The following is a 17,495-nucleotide window of genomic DNA, read 5'->3' on the forward strand; positions in this document are numbered from 1 at the left end:
AAAAAAGGCACCGGTAGCACTCGAGGGAGGCGGGACCGTCGCCGCTCGTTAATAAAAGGGCCTCTCTCTTTCAGTATCTTGTGTACTCGAATTACTTTCGTGTTTTTCCGTCTGGACGCGCGTGCACGCGAACCGCGCCTTATGCTCGCGCGATATCTTACCACGTGTACGTACAATGCTTATGGCTGCAAAAATTTCCGATGCCGCGCGGGCATTGTTGTTTCTCTCGCCGCGCGGCTACCGTTTTCTCGCGCGCTCGAACCTCGAGTTCAATGCGCGCCGCTGCGTGGCTTTTGCTATTCTTTCCGTGCCTTACGCTTACGTTTCAACGATGTACTTTTGCATATACGCATACTATAGTATTATGCAGTTACATTGGCATCCACGAAAAATATATCTCTCGCGAGAAATCATATTTCAACCAATTCAACCTCGTGAATGATAATGTTCAATATCGATTCATTCGTGCAACCTACAATTGGATTAATATAATGGTAATCTGTGCAAACGTCTACTCAAACAAGTATCGTGAACAGATAAAAGTTTCAACCACATTCTTACCCAAACATTACAAAGAAAAACCCCTAATATCTCACGTAACCGACAAACCACACGAGTGCAGACAAAAACCCGCAACATATTTCTCGCGATTCCCGGTATCTGAGAATCAAATCGAATCGGCAAAGCTCAATTCTCTCGAATTACCTTGGCGACCGCGACTCGATTAACTTACATGCCTGACGTCTAAGGACAATCCTTTCTAATATTTGGCCAGAACGCAAGTGCGCGAGCGCCAGTGTGCAGTGCGTCGATTTCTAATTTAACCGACAGACGCACATACACACACATGCGATGTCGCAAGTTGCAGCGCATTATCGCAGCATTCCCGATGTGGGCGAGCCGATTCTTTGGCGTGCACGTACGGTTTTATGCACGAGAGAGAGAGAGAGAGAGAGAGAGAGAGAGAGAGAGAGAGAGAGAACCCGCAGCACCATCGATAATCGGACCCCCGATCGAATCGTGTATTTGTTCGTTCGGTCTCGCTTTTCAAATAGTCCGTTCACACTCGTGTGAATTGATATTTCGAAAGGTCTCGCGATCAACAAATTCACGCGCGACTCGGCACGCAGTAAAAATAGATTAAATTGCTCGGAAAAAAGCTGCGTGCTCAATTATCATCGTAAGGTCTGAGCGTGGCCCGTCAGCAACTCGAGCGATTACACGATCTGATCTGGTTTGAATGCACATTGGATATGAGCTCATTATAATACTGCCTTATAGCGATTTCACCGCCAGCAGCAGCGGCAACAACAGTCGCCACAGAATTATTTATTGAATTAACGACTGATGCAACCCACCCTTCTCGCGTGTCTGTCTGCGTGTATATTATTGTGTCGTTACATAATTAACTTCAAAACGTGACCGACGAAAGTGTCCATAGGCCTATATAACTAGTAGAGCGTAAATATAGAAAATATCATTGCTACGATGGATAAAAAAATGAAAAAACGTATGTATAAATACATATATATATATATGCACTTTCCATCAGTTATACCTGTGCCTATTTTCCCGCTCGATATTCCACGCGTTGATCAGTGAAATAAAACTTCTCTCGGCTCATTTTATAAGGGGATTTACTGTGATTTATGAGACGCCTGTAATTTTCAGTGGGGCGACTCGGTGTTCGCGCGGCTTCCGAAGTCGACGAAGCTAATATGTGATTTATGCGTCGCATATTCCTTAGAGTATTCGGAAAACGTACGTATACGAGCTCATGTGGCTTTGCCATCATTAGTAACCTGTACTTGTGTGTCTTATTGTGGGTGGCATTATATTCCACTTGTTGCATAAAATACACAACAGATGACTACAAATAACGTATGTTTAGTGCACAATATCGAACAGTTATTTCGACTTATATAAAACTTGCGTGATTGAGCAACTCTAAAGAGCGAAGCGCAGTTCTAGAAAATGATGACATTCATTTTTTAACATCCCATTGATTTGCGATTTATATTCGAAATAGTGCCACAAATCTAATTTATGCTAAGATTCTATTAAACACTTTTTACGGTTTTTTCTTAATGCAACCATTTAATTTTTATTGCAATAAATGTCGAATTATCATACACACACACACACACACACACAATTTGTTTTGATTTCAACTGTGCATGTTCATTAATCGCGCAAATCACAAGACTACATTTCTCCACGTTCCGTGGATATTTCCAAATCATAGCGGCAGCATGTAGTTGTCGTTGCTCGCGTAAAAATTCGCGGTGAATAAGTAGTCCTAAAATCGCGAGCTTTGGCGTCTGTCGCAGCGTGCGCCATAAATCCCCCATACGCCCGACGGTTAGACGTGCAACAAACGCATAAGGCGGACATTACGTGTGCCATATATACGCGCATTGTCCTATAACGCGCGACAGCCGATCGAATCGAGAGCACTTGCCAAGATCTATATAAACCTTTTAGTGTGCGCGGAGGCGGACGCGAGTATATGGAAGCTTGCACGTGCGCACTCATTTGCGTATTCGAGTACACGGCGCAACGATTGTGTCCGTGATGCCGATTTTTACTGAAACTTCAGTTCCTATTTACTGCAATTATCTTTTTCCTCGGTTATTTTTTTTTTCTCTCGATAACTTATCTATCTCCGCCCATTGTTATCTATTGGTTTCTGTTTGTAATGTGAATAAAAAAAGATACAAAGTGGAGAATAGTCGATTTCACTTGTATGTCTGACCTCGCGTTTCCATTTTATTGTATTCTTCTGTGCGTCTGACTGACGAGTGTATTGTTTCGAAACGACAAACGGATTTGAAGAGAAAAAAAAAAATAACTAATAAAAGTCACCGGATGGCAAAGTGCCAGAATTTATAGACGCACCCGAGGTATTCCGTTTTGAGGACGAGACGCTTACTTCACGTACCACATTTTGAAATCGTAGTTCATATGATTACCGTTGTTAATTATTGTGCAAATAGGACTATTCTAGCGCAAAAAAAGAACGACTGTCTTTGGAAATCGTTGCGCGGGAGTCGATAAGTTAAACTACGGTTGGTAAGTTACCGTTCGACAAGGCTGCAGAAATAAACTTGATGTAACTTCGTAATATTATCTGTAGGTTACCCTTTTCGACCAGTTTGAAAACCAACAGTTTATTTATTTAATTATTTATGTTGTTTCTTTTTTTATTGAAAATCCGTTGCAGTCCCGAGTATAATAATGTAATTTTTGTAGGAAATAAAGATACGTATATGGACTTAGGACAAATAATTCAATCCTGTATTTGAAAAGAATTTGAAGAAAATGTAAAGAACAAAATCGTCGTCGACACAAAGTAAAGAGCGATTTTAATTTCGTTCTAGGATCCTCGATGTCGTAACACTTTCATTAACATTCGATCGGAAGGTCGACAAAAGAAAACGGAAGACCGTCGACGAAGCTATGGGTCGACGACATGAAATCACGTTAGAGCGCGCGAAGCCAATGGCGTGTCGCTCGCGCCTCTCGCACAGCAGCTCGGGGTTAAAAATTGACGAGCCCCGTCTCTCGCCACTCTAAAGCTCTTTTACGAGATTATTGCAAAAGCAGCTCGTCTTTTCTCTTTCTTTCCTTTTTTTCCGGGCTCATGCGAAAAATATCTTTGCCGCGAAATTTATTTATAACACGCGCGGAGAGTATATTATATCGATATATGCACGAGTAGCGCTTCGATAAATTTACTCGAGAGAGAAAAAGGCAGAGAGAAAAGGGACGCGCGGCCTGGAGATAGGACTTCCATAATTTATTGGCAGTATCAAATCTTCCGATCCTCTTTTTTCGATTATACCTTTTGCGTGCGCGCGAAGAATCGAGACGTTTTACTATTCGGAAAGTAATAAATCGGTATAGGTCGTCGCTGCTGCTGCGATTTCTGATAAGGACAGTCTTGAATTGACAAGGACTTTTTTCGTGTCTAGACGCGACCTTTCATTTCCTCTTTGCTCTTGTTTCTTTTCTATCTCTCCTTCGCTGTGCTCTGCATTCAGATGCGTTCCGCTAACTCGCGCGTTACGCAGTACGGGAATTCGGAAACCCATTTTGCATTTGCGCATAATTACGTGTCGCAGTACTGAAATTCATGTTCGACATGAACTATCTTGAAAAGTTTCAAAATTGCTCGCCCGTGTAATCTTTTTTTTTCATCGCACGATCAATATTGCCTGCGTCCACGTAAACAAAGTTATTTCTTTTTCTTTCAAAGGCTTACGTTTAAGCAGAAAAGTTTCGTGTTTGGCAAACCCACGTACCGCGATCTGCAAATTTCCAGGCGATAAGAGCTCGGCAACAAACGACAGAGCATCCTCGTGCCGGCAAATGTGATAGACGCATCGCGCTTGCGATATGCACTTCGCGAGCTTTAAGCTCATCAATATTCAAGCAGCGACGCTCGCTCTGTCGTGCGACGTGACAATACGAGATGTAGTTTACTTTACGTTTCACAGAGACATCATCAGCCAGCGTCTCTTTCCCCGTCTCCCAAGATCACTATCAGATTCACGTCTGCTCGCGTAGCGTGGTTAAATTTTATATTTCAGCGTGTAACTCAAAACGACAATGCTATATAATTTTCCTTTCCGTGTTGCTTAATAGAGCTGCGGATTAACGATCGCCTACCTCGCACCTTGTAGTAGGCACAGTTACTGATTTTTATTGGCTATTAGAAGTTGGCTTGCATGGGGAAAAGTCTGCCATGGCAAACACATATCCCCTACCCCTTAGCTAATGACGAGCTCGAACTTTACTGCGTGAACGATAATTTGCCGACAGCTTAACGATCCGATTATCGCCTCGTTACATTCTACAAGTTTGTCTGGTTTTAATGCACAGGCTGCTTGCCTCGTCTTGCCATTGAATTTTTGCTGCTGTATATATTCATTAATCGTTAGGAATTTTGACCAAATCATTGAAGCAACTCTTCACGACGAATAATGTTGCTGATTGGAGCTAAAACCACAAGCCTTCTATTTTCCATCAAAGAAGAAGAAACGAACTCTGACGCAGCAGTAACAGAAGAATTATCTGGAAAAAAAGAACGAAGTTCCTTGTTAGGATGGGTGGAGAGTATCGGCAGTCCGCGATTTTCCGTCGGAAATGGCGATCGAATGGGAGGAATGGGGCTCTTGACGTCGAATCGAAGTCAGTGCTCGGACAATTAAGCCACTTTCGGTAACCATCTCATTCGTCGGCGGTGGTCGACGAGCGTGAAAGAACGTGCAACGCGCCGAAGAGGATCTTGGAACTTTTATGGGCTGCTCTCTCTCTCTCTCTCTCTCTCTTTCTCTTTCGTTCGACAAGAAAAAGATTAATGATTCGGAAAAATAATGGCCGTAGGTGTATGTGCTCACCCTATAACAGAAAAGAGGATAAATCGAACGGACGAGAAATGCTCTCGGCGTACGTCTGGCTCTGCGAATATCCCTTCAGCCGTTCATATGGACAAAAAGTAAATCTCAGCCGTTTTCATAGCCGGATTGTTAGTACGAAATAATGTTTACGAGCGATCTATGAATTTCTGTTGACGACTCCCCTGCACACTTTTCCTCGATAAAACATCTAATGGCACTAAAGATGCCTGACTGCATTCCATCGTCGCCTCGTCCAGTGCGCGCTAAAAACAATAAAAACTATTAGTTATTCCCCTACTACGTTGTTCGAAAGTTGGCCCATAAAGCTTATCCGGCCAGCGGCAAGAGTGCCGGCCACGAGAGGTTGCGCGCTTTGTGCGTACGAAAGCCGATTATCTAACGTAGCTTTTATAGCACGGTAAATAATGACGATGAAGGCTCCGATGCGTACAAGAGAAGCCCATTCATGCCCGACAGAAAATGCAACAGGCAAAAAGAAAGAAAAAAGGAAGAAATAGCGCAATAGCGAAGAAACGAAGGCTGCCGGCAAGACCGGGGAGAAAACAAGTAGCGAGAGCTTGCTCGGAGGCGCGAGCGCGCGAGCGTGCGAAGCCTTGACGAAAAGCGGCGCGCAGCCGAAGGAGGAAAATTCGACCTCGGTCGGCGTGCAATCTAGCCTTGGGGCGCAGCCCTGACACTCGCGCGCGCCACCACGCGGCCTCGCCGGAGGCCTTGAGCCACGCGAGGCCACGGCCATGGTCATCGCACGGGTGGCGCGCCTGCGACTACGCCCGGGCTGCTGTTGCGGCGGCGGCGGCGGCGGCGGCGGCGGCGGCGGCTGCTCTCCCCGGGCGAGACATTGAACTCGTTGCAGTAGCGGCGGCGCGGCAGCATCGATTCGTCTGCTCCAGAAACGCGCCGCCCCCACCACTGCCAGTCCGACGTTGCTGCCGCGCCGACCCCCGGAAAAGTCTTTGTCCTCTCACTCCTGCTCCGCGCGCCGCTCGCTCGCTCGCGCGCGCAGTACGCACGACCGGCTGCTGGCGTGGGAGCTACGGGCCGCCTGATTAGCCGTGCGTTTTTTGTCGGTCGCGCTCGGCTCCTGCCGTCTGCGGTTTTTAGAAATCGATGAGAGCGCTACTTCGCGTGCTTTGAGAAAGGTCGGGTCAAAGGCCAGCGAGCTTTTCAAGGCTACGCACAATCACGAGGGTTATGATCTATCAGACCGTGGAAATGAATCCAAATGTTTCTTTCTCCGGGCTTGAGAGTCCGCAGGGCTTTTTTCACGAGCCAAGTCGGAGCTGGGAAAGGCCGAGCCGGAGAGGGCTTTTGGGCGTGAAAGCTCGTAGCTAACGCTTCGTCGTAAATTGAAATATCGAACAATGAGGGAGCCTCGCGCATGCAAAAAAATACGATCGAGGGGCCGGAATGTGGAAGAGAGCTGCAATGGGCTGCCAAAGTGGCCAGATGAAAAAAAGCAGTTGCCATTCGACCTCGCATTGTATACCTTCCTTATCAGGTGAGTCCTCCGGGATGTCGTCGCCCAATGCCGACGGGACAAGCCTCTCAAATCTGGTTACGTGACGATCAACCCACCTCTCCCCGAAAGTTTGACCCTCCCCCAATGTGATATTTTCTCGTTTTAAACGACACTTTTGCCGACGCTCTTCTACTTTTATTTTATTAGTCTGCTATATAGGGGTTTGCTGCTGTTTCGCTCCACTGGGCGTTACTTTTTGATGTCGACAGATTTGGAAAATATTATGCTTTTTGGCATTTTATCGTGACGATATTTATGATAGTGCGGCTTTTATGGGGTGACTGAAAAACTTTTAGCGTTTGAGCGTAAAATGTTTTATTGAGGAAAACCATTTGTTCACGGCGGTTGTAATGTGAGTATTTTTGATTATTGAAATATTTTTATCAATAAATAATTGGAGTTTAATTCGAATTTATACAATTTCCTAGCATATACTCTTTCGTGAAAGGTAATTTCGAAGCGAACAAGTCTACTAAATATATATATATATACGCGAGGGGAAGCAACGCGCGGGTGAAATTTGTGTGCGTGACAAAGCCACGCGAGTGGACCTTCCTCCCTTCGGTCCATTGTCTCGCAGCGTTAAGGCGCGTCCCATTGACACAAAGCGAAATCGCCGGATATCCGCGTAATATCGAAAAGAAAGGGAGATCGAGAGAGAGGGGGAGAGAGAGAGAGAGAGAGAGGAGATGCAGCACAAGCTTTCGAAGTATCGACCCTCCGCGTTACATACGTGAGACCATAATGACTTTATCAGTTCCTTCGCACTCTTCTCCTCTGGACGTTACTTATCTATTTTTTTCAGCTGTTTGTAACTACATAGAGCTATTGTTCAAAGATTTATTCGATTTCGCCGACGTGAAAATTGCTCCACTCGCCCAATACGGTAAACATCAGATGTCAATTGCAGGCTAACGAGTATTGATTTATCTCTCTCTCTCTCTCTCTCTCTCTCTCTCTCTCTCTCTCTCTCTCCCATTATCTCTCTCTCACTTTCATTCAAGGGAACAATTAACATTGCGAAAAGTTTTTTCATTAAAATTGTGACTTCTAGGATTGTATCAGACACTTTTTCACGGGGTTAAGCTATCTCACGTTACAGCGCGTCAGCTACAGAATTTATACGAGAGAATAGAGTTTAAAGAGTCACCAAACTCTTGATACCCTTGCTAACTTCTTTCGTTTTTTTTAAGTCTGAGAATTTCATGGCTAATGCATTAGACGAAAACCTTTTTTTTAAATTTAATTAATAAGAAATCGTAAAAAAATTTTTTTCATTATTATCATAAAATGCTGGCTTATAAAATAAAAAACAGACGTAATTCTTCCACTTTCTTATTTTATATTTTTATATTTTTTTACAAAGAATTTCACATGATTCAATGTATTATTGTTCTGTAAATTTCTGTAATATATATTAGCCAAATATTCATCATCCAAATTACGACTGGCTTTATTTCCATTGGTCTGAAAATTTTTTAATTTTCTCACTATATACCTGAACTTTTTTTTATCATATAAATATAGATAGATAAGCACAGTTTCCTACCTTCCTGGAAACATTCAGCCAGAGTAGCTGGCAGCGTATTCTTTATCTATAACGAAAACGACTCTAGACCAGACCATGCAGCGACGTATCGGAGGGCGTAAAACGCAAAGAGCAAAAAATAAAGATAAAAATAAAGCAGCGAGAGAAAGATTCGAAGGGTGTGTCCGCGGGCAAAGTAAAAGAAAAAGGGAATAGAGAAGCTGAATCGAGACGCTTTACACGTAAATGTTGCGTTGTAAAAAAGGTGCAGCGTGGAGGGAATATAGCGTCACAACGCTGAAGCGAGTTACGAGACGCTCTCTCTTTTTTCTTCTCTCGCGCGAACGCGCTCGTAAAGCTTTTGCGTAAGGGTGGGGGCGGAGGGAGGGGAAGCTTTATCCGGATTGCGCACGGCACCGACGTAATAAAAAGTGTAACATTAATGAGGTAGTAAAAGTAAATCCCTCGCTATCAAGCTTCTCTGTGTGCACTTTCTCCTCCGTCGAGCTTTTATGCAAGCCAAGGCCAAGCCAAGCTCCTTGGGCGAGCGAGCACGCGAAGCTTTATATTCCATTCAGACTTTTTCATTTGGCTCGTAGGAATTATGAGATTGCGGAGAGGAAGAGAAAGAGCTATAGCTTATAAACGATGTAAGTGGGATGCTGTTGCTGCTGCTTTAAGAGCCAGACTTTCAAAAGCGTCTCGAGTAAGCTTGCCAGTCAAGGGAAATAAGCTTCGTATTTTTCTTTCCAATTCGCTCCTCAGCTACATTGTTAATGAGCTGACGGTTAACTGTACGTGCTCTTTTCACGGCGATGCACAATATTTCGTTTGTTGACGCTAAAATTTGTGTTCAAAATAGCCGATACGCTGTGTTCGTTAGAACTATTCGATATAAATATAGAAATTATTAGCCACACCATAAGGAAGATCAGCTCTTGTTTTATCGATAAGAATATGCGTCCTACTACTTTGACGTTGCATCATCGAAAATACCCATTACGCGTTTCGTAACCTTTCCTTTATATTCTAAATTATAAAGAAAAAAATTATTGATTACTCTGTTTCAAGCACAGAAAAAATACACCCCATCCCAAGCAAAATCTCGTATGAGCAAAGAAAGGCGTTAAAAATTTATCGCGCAATTTCCCTAAGTAAAGCCCTCCACCCCGAAATCGAACACACAAATAACCAATGAGGCCGTCGACGAAAAAGAAAACGAAAGTTTGCTGCGCATAACAAAGTAGCGAGCGAGGAGAGAGAAAAAAATTGAATTTTATCGTCGAACCCATCCACCTGTCGAGACATAGACGATTTTGCGAAGGGGTGTCGGTTATATGGGCAAACATGGGTTTACGAGAGGTCAGAAGCCAGCGCGATAATCCAAACGATCCGTATATACACCCATACCAAGTGAGAGAGCGACAGAGAGAGAGACATATAAAAGCAGCCATAATAGGGAACTGCTCGCGTTATATTAAAGGCACGCGAGCAGAGAACAAAGGGATATACCTATAGTCTCTTGCAAGTAATGTCGCCAGATTAGGCTTATAGCGTTTACAGGATTAGTTTCTAAAGGGATCCTAGTCTATTTTTCGACGGTAAGTCGCGCATAAAGACGAGCAGGCGATATCGTTTTGCGGACTCGGATAATTTTTGGTGATTCGGAATTTTTCAAGGATAAAGCTTCCGTGCCCGCGCAGAAGCTACATCAAGTGGCTTAAGTAGTACGCTGCGAGTTTGGCCAGGCGAAAAGAACGAAACCAAACTACCTTTCCAGGTTAATCGACGTTTATTTCTCACGACGGCTAGATAAATAGAAGTCCTGAACAAAGACATACAAGCAACGCAAGCGCACCGTATTTTCTGTATCGTTGTATGTATGCGCACGCCACGAGGCAAAGGTGAGTTCCGCGAAAGATTGAAACTTTAAATAGGTAAAGCGCAAAAGCCAATTCCCCACAGGCGTAGAGCCAGCGTCAATTTGAATTCAAGTTATTTGACTTCAGTACCGGGAGAAGATCTCGCACGCGAGCCAAATAAAGCCAGACCGTTTGAATAGCCAGTCTACATCGAATACCTGCGCTTTTATCGTCGATCGCTCCCTCCGTTGAATAATTAGGTGGGTTCGATTAAGTCAATTTCGAATCCATATTTGAAGTACCCATCACTGGTGCTAAATAAAAAATTAGTGTGCGAATTCAACTTCACTTACCGTTGGAATAAGCGAAGAATAGGATTACAACTCGACGTGTAAATTATTCGTAAAAAAAATCGCGCTCCAGACGGGGTTGGCAAGGCCACTCGACATTTTTAAATTTCTCTTCGTGTAAAATGAAAAACCGACCCTGCAAGATTCTTCGAGCGAGAGGGGGTAAAGAAAAAACGAAGGCACACAAACCCAAGCGGCCAAGCGAGACAAGCTGGCGGGCAGATATCCGCCCCTGCGCGGCATAGGCGAGACAGAGAGAGGATCCCCCTCGCGCGTATTCCGTTTCACCCTTGCCCCCGACGGCCGCAGAATTAATTACAGCTCCTAATTACCAAGCGCCGACTATACACACGCGTCTACCGAGTTGGAATCCATTATTGGCATGTGCACGCGTTTGCGCCCGCGCGCGCGCGCGTGTACGGGAGTCTCGGCGAAGAAGCACAAAAGGGAGTTCGGTTTATTGTTTGTTATGCGAAGTACCTGCGCACTCATTCTGTTTGCGTACTGGTCACAACGTATTCGAAATCGCTCTTTCACTCTCGCGTGCTGCTTTTGAGATATGATGTTTAATCGCTTGATTTAATTTCCCATTTGTAATTTAAAAAAAAACCACAAATTCTTGAACGTCAAACTTTCTTTATTCAATCACTTTATCGATCAGATATAATTAATTCATACGTTTCAAATGCAAATTCCCCAAGACCATGTACTTAAAGTGTGTCATATAAAAAAGAAGCTTCGACAAAATAATAACTATAGGCGTAACATTGAAATCCATGCAATCGAATAAATAAAAATAAAAAACTGAACTGCAATCGTTTTCTATAGCGAAGAAAATAACTGACGAATAACTCTACAACAATCTAGACACGATTGCGTCGATTTCAGCTCAGAATAAAGAAGCCAGATACTTGCCGCAAGTTCTCTTATATAACAGGGGATAGTTTCGCTGAATTTACGAGGAGCAACCCGCGCATACTTTATTACCCGCCGATGAAGCTGGATTTAATTACTCGGTCGAGAGAAGCACAAAAACGAAGGTACCGTGACGCCCTAAAAATGAAGACGTCTACAGCTATTCAAAGTTTGATAATCCTTGAAATTCAACAGAGGCATTTTCAAATTCCAAAGCGCTAACCCTGCCAGTGGGTCTTTAATTGAAAACTGAAATTGCGAGTAAGATAGTGAAAATATGCTAATGAATTTGGAAGAAACGAACGAATTCTTTGAATATATTCAAAGATAAAATATATTTTCATCTGCAATTTTTCTACACTTCTGCAATGGTAAACAATATAGCAATACGAATTCAGTAATGTAATTACTAGTAATAACTATTAAACCTCTGTGACCATTTGTAATTACTCAGCCATGCACTCTCTCATCTAGAAGCCACTAATGAGCAACCAATGTCGCAGGCTCTGTTCATGTCAATATATTAGAATAATCATTGATACATTGGTATTGCATAGTGCTATTTAATCACAAATTCATCGATTTATTTTTTGTCCTTTGGAATTTCTAGACGCATAAGAACAAAAGATGAAGGTTCTGGTATTTACAATAGTAAATTGTGCAAATGTATATCTGTTGCGAATATCGAATTTTTTACATTGATAAAAATACGTCGCCCCTTAGCTCAGCCGTCCTTTGACCAGCAACGCCAACAGCCGATTCATCGAGTGTGTTTTTTGCAGAACTAACGCTAAACTCAATCGTCGCCTCGACAAGCCGAATCGGAAAAAAGACAGGGTAAGCAACGTCTCGCTGGAGCGATATACCGTTAACAAGAAACCGATGTCACGTAGTAAATCTCGCTCCCTCGCGCAAATCGAGCCCCCGAAAAAGTGAGTCAGGGATGGTATCCTTTGTTCTGTCGGCGCGCCTCCTGAATTTATTATCGCGAGAGCGCATTCCTTTGTGTGCTGCCACTGCTACGAAAGACTCTCACTCACTTCTCGTCATCGCCATTTAATCCCCAATGCAGGTCGCTATGGAGACGACGGTTCCACTGACCGACTTATACTCATTCGCAATGTCGTTGCAGATGCCGCGCCGCCACCACGCTACTGCCTGCGTTTCTTTGTCTCTCCAAACAAGCATTCGGGTGCGGGTTGCTCGAATCGTCGGCAGACGCATCGCGCACTTCTCGGCACATGGCTCGAAAATGGTGGTAGGGTGCGATGCCTGCAGATGTGTCGATCCTCGATATAGATATAATAAGAAAATTTAACAGTAGAAAGTACAGTATTTCGTTAATTTATGAAAAATCCAAATAGTCGTTTCATTTCAAAGTCAACCGTGAAAATTATATCATAATTTTCTCTGTTTATTAATCAAACGAAAAATGTAATCGGAGTTGAGTAAAACGAAACTGATATGTCAACTTTTTTTAACCATCGCATCGAATAGAATTTTCGATAACATTATTAAAAATACAGGCAACTTCAAAATCTCATGACAACATGAACACCTGGTTAATCTTATGTAAAATTTTGAAAGCGACGAATGCGGGACGAAAATTATCATCCAGGACAAAGATGGGAAAGCAAATTAGAGTAAGTCAGGGAAGGTGTCATAAGCCAGGTGGTATTACCGTACAGATAATGTTTTTTTCGTTAATGACGGCAAGAGCGTCGTAAAAACGTCGTTCCCAAAACCGCAAAGCGGGCCCACCAGAACAATCGTCTCCCTTTACGGGCTCGTAAATTCACTCGCGAGAGTCGTGGATCTTCTCTTTCTCTTCCCTCCCCCTTTTCTCTGACGACGACGACGGCGGCGGCGGCCGCGTCTATAGCGAGAAGTTCGCTCGCTTCTTTGTGCACACCACCCCCGCGCAGAGCCGACGAGCGTCGGAGACGAACAAAGACAGGACGCTAAGTGAAATCGATATTGCGGCGCGTATCGCGTGCGCTACTCTATTCGCATTGCACACCCGGCGAAACTTCTCTCTCTCTCTCTCTCTCTCTCACGCACACACACACACACTCTGCACGAATCAGATCGCTTGGGAATTGTGTACGGTTGCTGGTCTGTCTCTCTTGTTCTCCGTTGCTCTGTGAACTTAGTTCTGCATTGATCAAAATGTCTCATGACTAGAGATATCGTTGGAATTCGTTGACTACAATAAACTTACTGCTTCGATGTATGTACCTATTGTAAAATCACCTCTACTGATTTTCCATTAAACTTTTTTATTCAACTAAACGCCGCCTTTTCAAGAGGAACGGATATAACCAAAAATTTCGGCTGATCAAATAATAAGAAAAGCTCCAAGTTACTTTGTTAGACGCTATTTCAATGCCAGGCACGCGCGTATTAGGCAAGTGACCTGTTCATATTGTCATTTGCTAAAATAGCTTACGAAAAAACATCGATAAGTATTTTACTACGAAAAGTTGAAACGCTATTCGAACGTTAATATATTTTATTTATTTTGAAGATTACAAGCGCTAAAAATGCAATTTTATAAAAACGACATCGAAAAATAATAAATATAAGTTAAGTTTGCAATACCAATGAGTTGATTTATCAAATCCAGTGGTTTAAACTTTCAAGTTTATGGCAATTCTGCGAGATATTTCGATGTAAAAAATAACTTGCATATTGAGGTAAAGTGAGAGTATGTATAAAATCATCGACCGGAAAATCGAAGCTAATAATACTTCAGTAAGCATTGTATATGTATATAAATAAATTTTTATAATTGTATAAGTCCTGTATATTTGTAGATTTAGTTGTAATTTTAAATCTAATAATGCAGCAAAATTCTGGGTGTTTAGCTGTATGTAATGGAAAGTGCATTAAGTTCGTTTCTGCTTTCTTGTTTTTTAAATAAATGTAACTGTGAGCTGCGCCTGTCAATTACATTTTCATTATATTTTAGCATATACGATTCTAATCCTTTTTTTTTATAATGGTTTGCTAGAATAAAAGATAATAAATCCTTTATCATATATTTTTTATAATAATAGAAATACCAATTATCTTCATATTATTAATAATATATAAATATCATTCTCTAATATGTGGAAAATGTAGTGACGATATTTTTACTTCATCTCAAAGTAATAGTGATTGGTCATTTCTAACTTTTACCCACCTGTCTGATCCAGACTCACGAATCCATCCACAATTTCTCTATTCACTACTTTGATAGTAAAAAAATCCATCCTAATTGTGACACTGGTCCTCAATGTTTTCGACTGTTTGACGTTAGTACTTGCCAATATCCTACATTTCCTGACTACTTAGTGGTTTACGGTTAGGAATTGCATTTGGTACTTTACTCCTGTACGTTGGTGAGGTTTCAATACCGGAAATTCACCAAGCTTTGATATCTCATGCCACACTGGGTTCGCCAATTGGTTAGGTAATTGCGACTGTCTGTGGCTTACATATGACAATGAGTGCGACTGCTACTGGGTACCTCAAGCGCGCGTTGGCTTTATTCATACTGTTTCTGCGGTTACCAAATTCGGTACATCATTTGATGAAGACTGTAGATCGATACTGCTAGAAAAGCAATTTAGTAGTATAGAAGTGATAAAGATATAGATGATGATAAAAAGCTGTAGAAAAATTCATTGCTTTGACCAACACAAAAAGTTTTATGGAAAAATTATGAGAACTCAAAATCCAACAATTGAAAAGAGTAACTATGCAAATCATAGCTTTGCTCATATTCTAGCAAATCAGTGGAATGAACACTATTACGTTTTCATGGAGAAAATTTTAATAAAAGTTCATTTCACCCTTATAAATCGTTCGACAATTATCATTTACGCCAATGTTGCTTGTTCAATTTGTATGTAATTTTTTATATCAATAAAGACAGGCTCTTCCTCGAATTAGAATTGACCTTATTTATCACATGAGAAAATTATGTGAAATTATTACATCTTTTCGTTAATTCTTACGGATAATTTTAATCTTACAATATAAAACCAGACAATCACACTTTTAACTATACAAGGTATTCATTGATATGATAATATTATAACAATATTTTGAAAATGCACAGTAATGGCACTTCTGTTAATGACTTCGCTCGCGTTATTTACATTGTGTCATCAGACTTAATTCTAGATTGGACACAAGTTCTGTTATTTCAAACTGGTAATATTCATTAAACATCTTACTATTCGGACAGCTGTCATTTAACTTGAAGCAACTGAGGGCCTCATAGATTTATCAACGATTTTACAATAATTTACAGTAATCTGTCTGTGTGATTGATATAATAACTTGATTTTAAAATCATCATGATATTCAATGTCTCTATGGACATTATTTATTCCCAATGGATTACCGGATTTGGAGGTAATTTACAAAACTAATATAATCTCAAGTTTAATGGAAATAATTCTTTAAATATTTACTCAGATGTTACTATATGTTTCGTTTAATATTATCTCAAATCTTACTTTTATCAAATTCAAACTGGTATTCGCAACTATTTGTTAACTATATTTGTGAAATGTTGATTTTTCAGTGACACTACTTATGATACAACAAGGTATTATAGGAGGTATGGTCTCACCACTGTTAGCAAAGCTTACAGCTGAAGATTCACCTATATTTCTTGACGCTGACGAAGCTTCCTGGGTAGCATCTCTTATAAACATAGGTCGGCTTGCTGGTGCACTTATCGGATCAATAGCTACGGTCTATTTCGGAACCAAACGTTCAATTTTCGTAACTTCCATACCAATAGCAATAGGATGGTTGTGCATCGCATTTGCTAATAAAGTAGCAATTTTATACGTTGGACGGATATCAAGTGGAATTGGCGTGGGAATGGTGTTTAGTACATTTCCACTTTACCTTGGCGAGGTAGCCATGCCTCAGATAAGAGGAGCTGTGGTATCTTTTGCCATTCTTGGTACACCAATTGGACAAATGTTAGGCAGTGTCGCAAGTAGCTACTTAACTCTCATGGCATCGTCAGCTATTTACCTAGGATTGTGTATTGTTCTGGCAATAATATTCCTTTTTTTACCAGAATCTCCTCACTATTTCCTCAAAGTTGGTGATCGAGTGTCTGCTGAAAAATCCATCAGTTGGTACAGATGTGGAAATGGTGTTCAGGAAGAACTCGATACAGTTGAAAAGTTAGTATCGTCTGAAAGTAGTATAAAATTTATTGATAGGTTAAGTGAATTAAAAAAACCTGAAATTAGAAAAGCTATTTCTCAAGTGATCATTCTTTTTGTATTTATGCAAATAACCGGCGTAAATAGCGTTATGTTTTACATGGAAAGTATTTTGAAAAAAGCTAAATGCACAATCGTCAGTCCAGCTGATGTTGTTATCTATATTAATCTTTGTGCAGCAATAGCAACGACCGTTTCCATTTTTCTGATCGATAAATATGGCAGGAAATTTTTGTTATTATTATCCAGTAGTGGAATAACTATTTCAATGATAATGATGGCAAGTCACTTTTTTCTGATAGGTAATAACGTCAATGTGACGAATTCACAATGGCTACCTATAACATCCATGTTACTATATATGATATTCTTTTTTATTGGTTTGATGCCGGTTCCGAGTACAATTTTGAGTGAAACTATTCCATCAAATGTTAAAAGCATCGCGGCTTGTATTAGTAGTTTTACTGCAGGAATTACTTCATTTTTATCAACAAAATCTTATCAACCTTTGGTTATTTTAATGGGTGATAGTTATATTTTTTTGATTTACGCTGTTTTGGCTGTATTTGTTATACCTTATACACTATTTGTAATGTTAGAAACGAAAGGTAAAACTCTACAACAAATACAAGATGAATTCGTACGTGGTAAAAAATAA

At 41.3% G+C, this 17,495-nt stretch overlaps 1 protein-coding gene across 1 annotated transcript; it reads left to right on the forward strand.

Moving 5' to 3' along the window:
- The first annotated feature begins 15,946 nt into the window (after nucleotides 1–15,946).
- LOC131664254 (facilitated trehalose transporter Tret1-like) lies at nucleotides 15,947–17,495 on the forward strand. The gene is made up of 2 exons (XM_058935206.1): nucleotides 15,947–16,004; nucleotides 16,177–17,495. Exons 1-2 carry the CDS (start codon nucleotides 15,947–15,949, stop codon nucleotides 17,493–17,495), a joined length of 1,377 nt encoding a protein of 458 aa, XP_058791189.1.

The sequence above is a fragment of the Phymastichus coffea genome, unplaced genomic scaffold, assembly GCF_024137745.1.
Source record: "Phymastichus coffea isolate CEN01 unplaced genomic scaffold, Cenicafe_Pcof_1.1 PCOF00043, whole genome shotgun sequence".
Lineage (NCBI taxonomy): Eukaryota > Metazoa > Arthropoda > Insecta > Hymenoptera > Eulophidae > Phymastichus > Phymastichus coffea.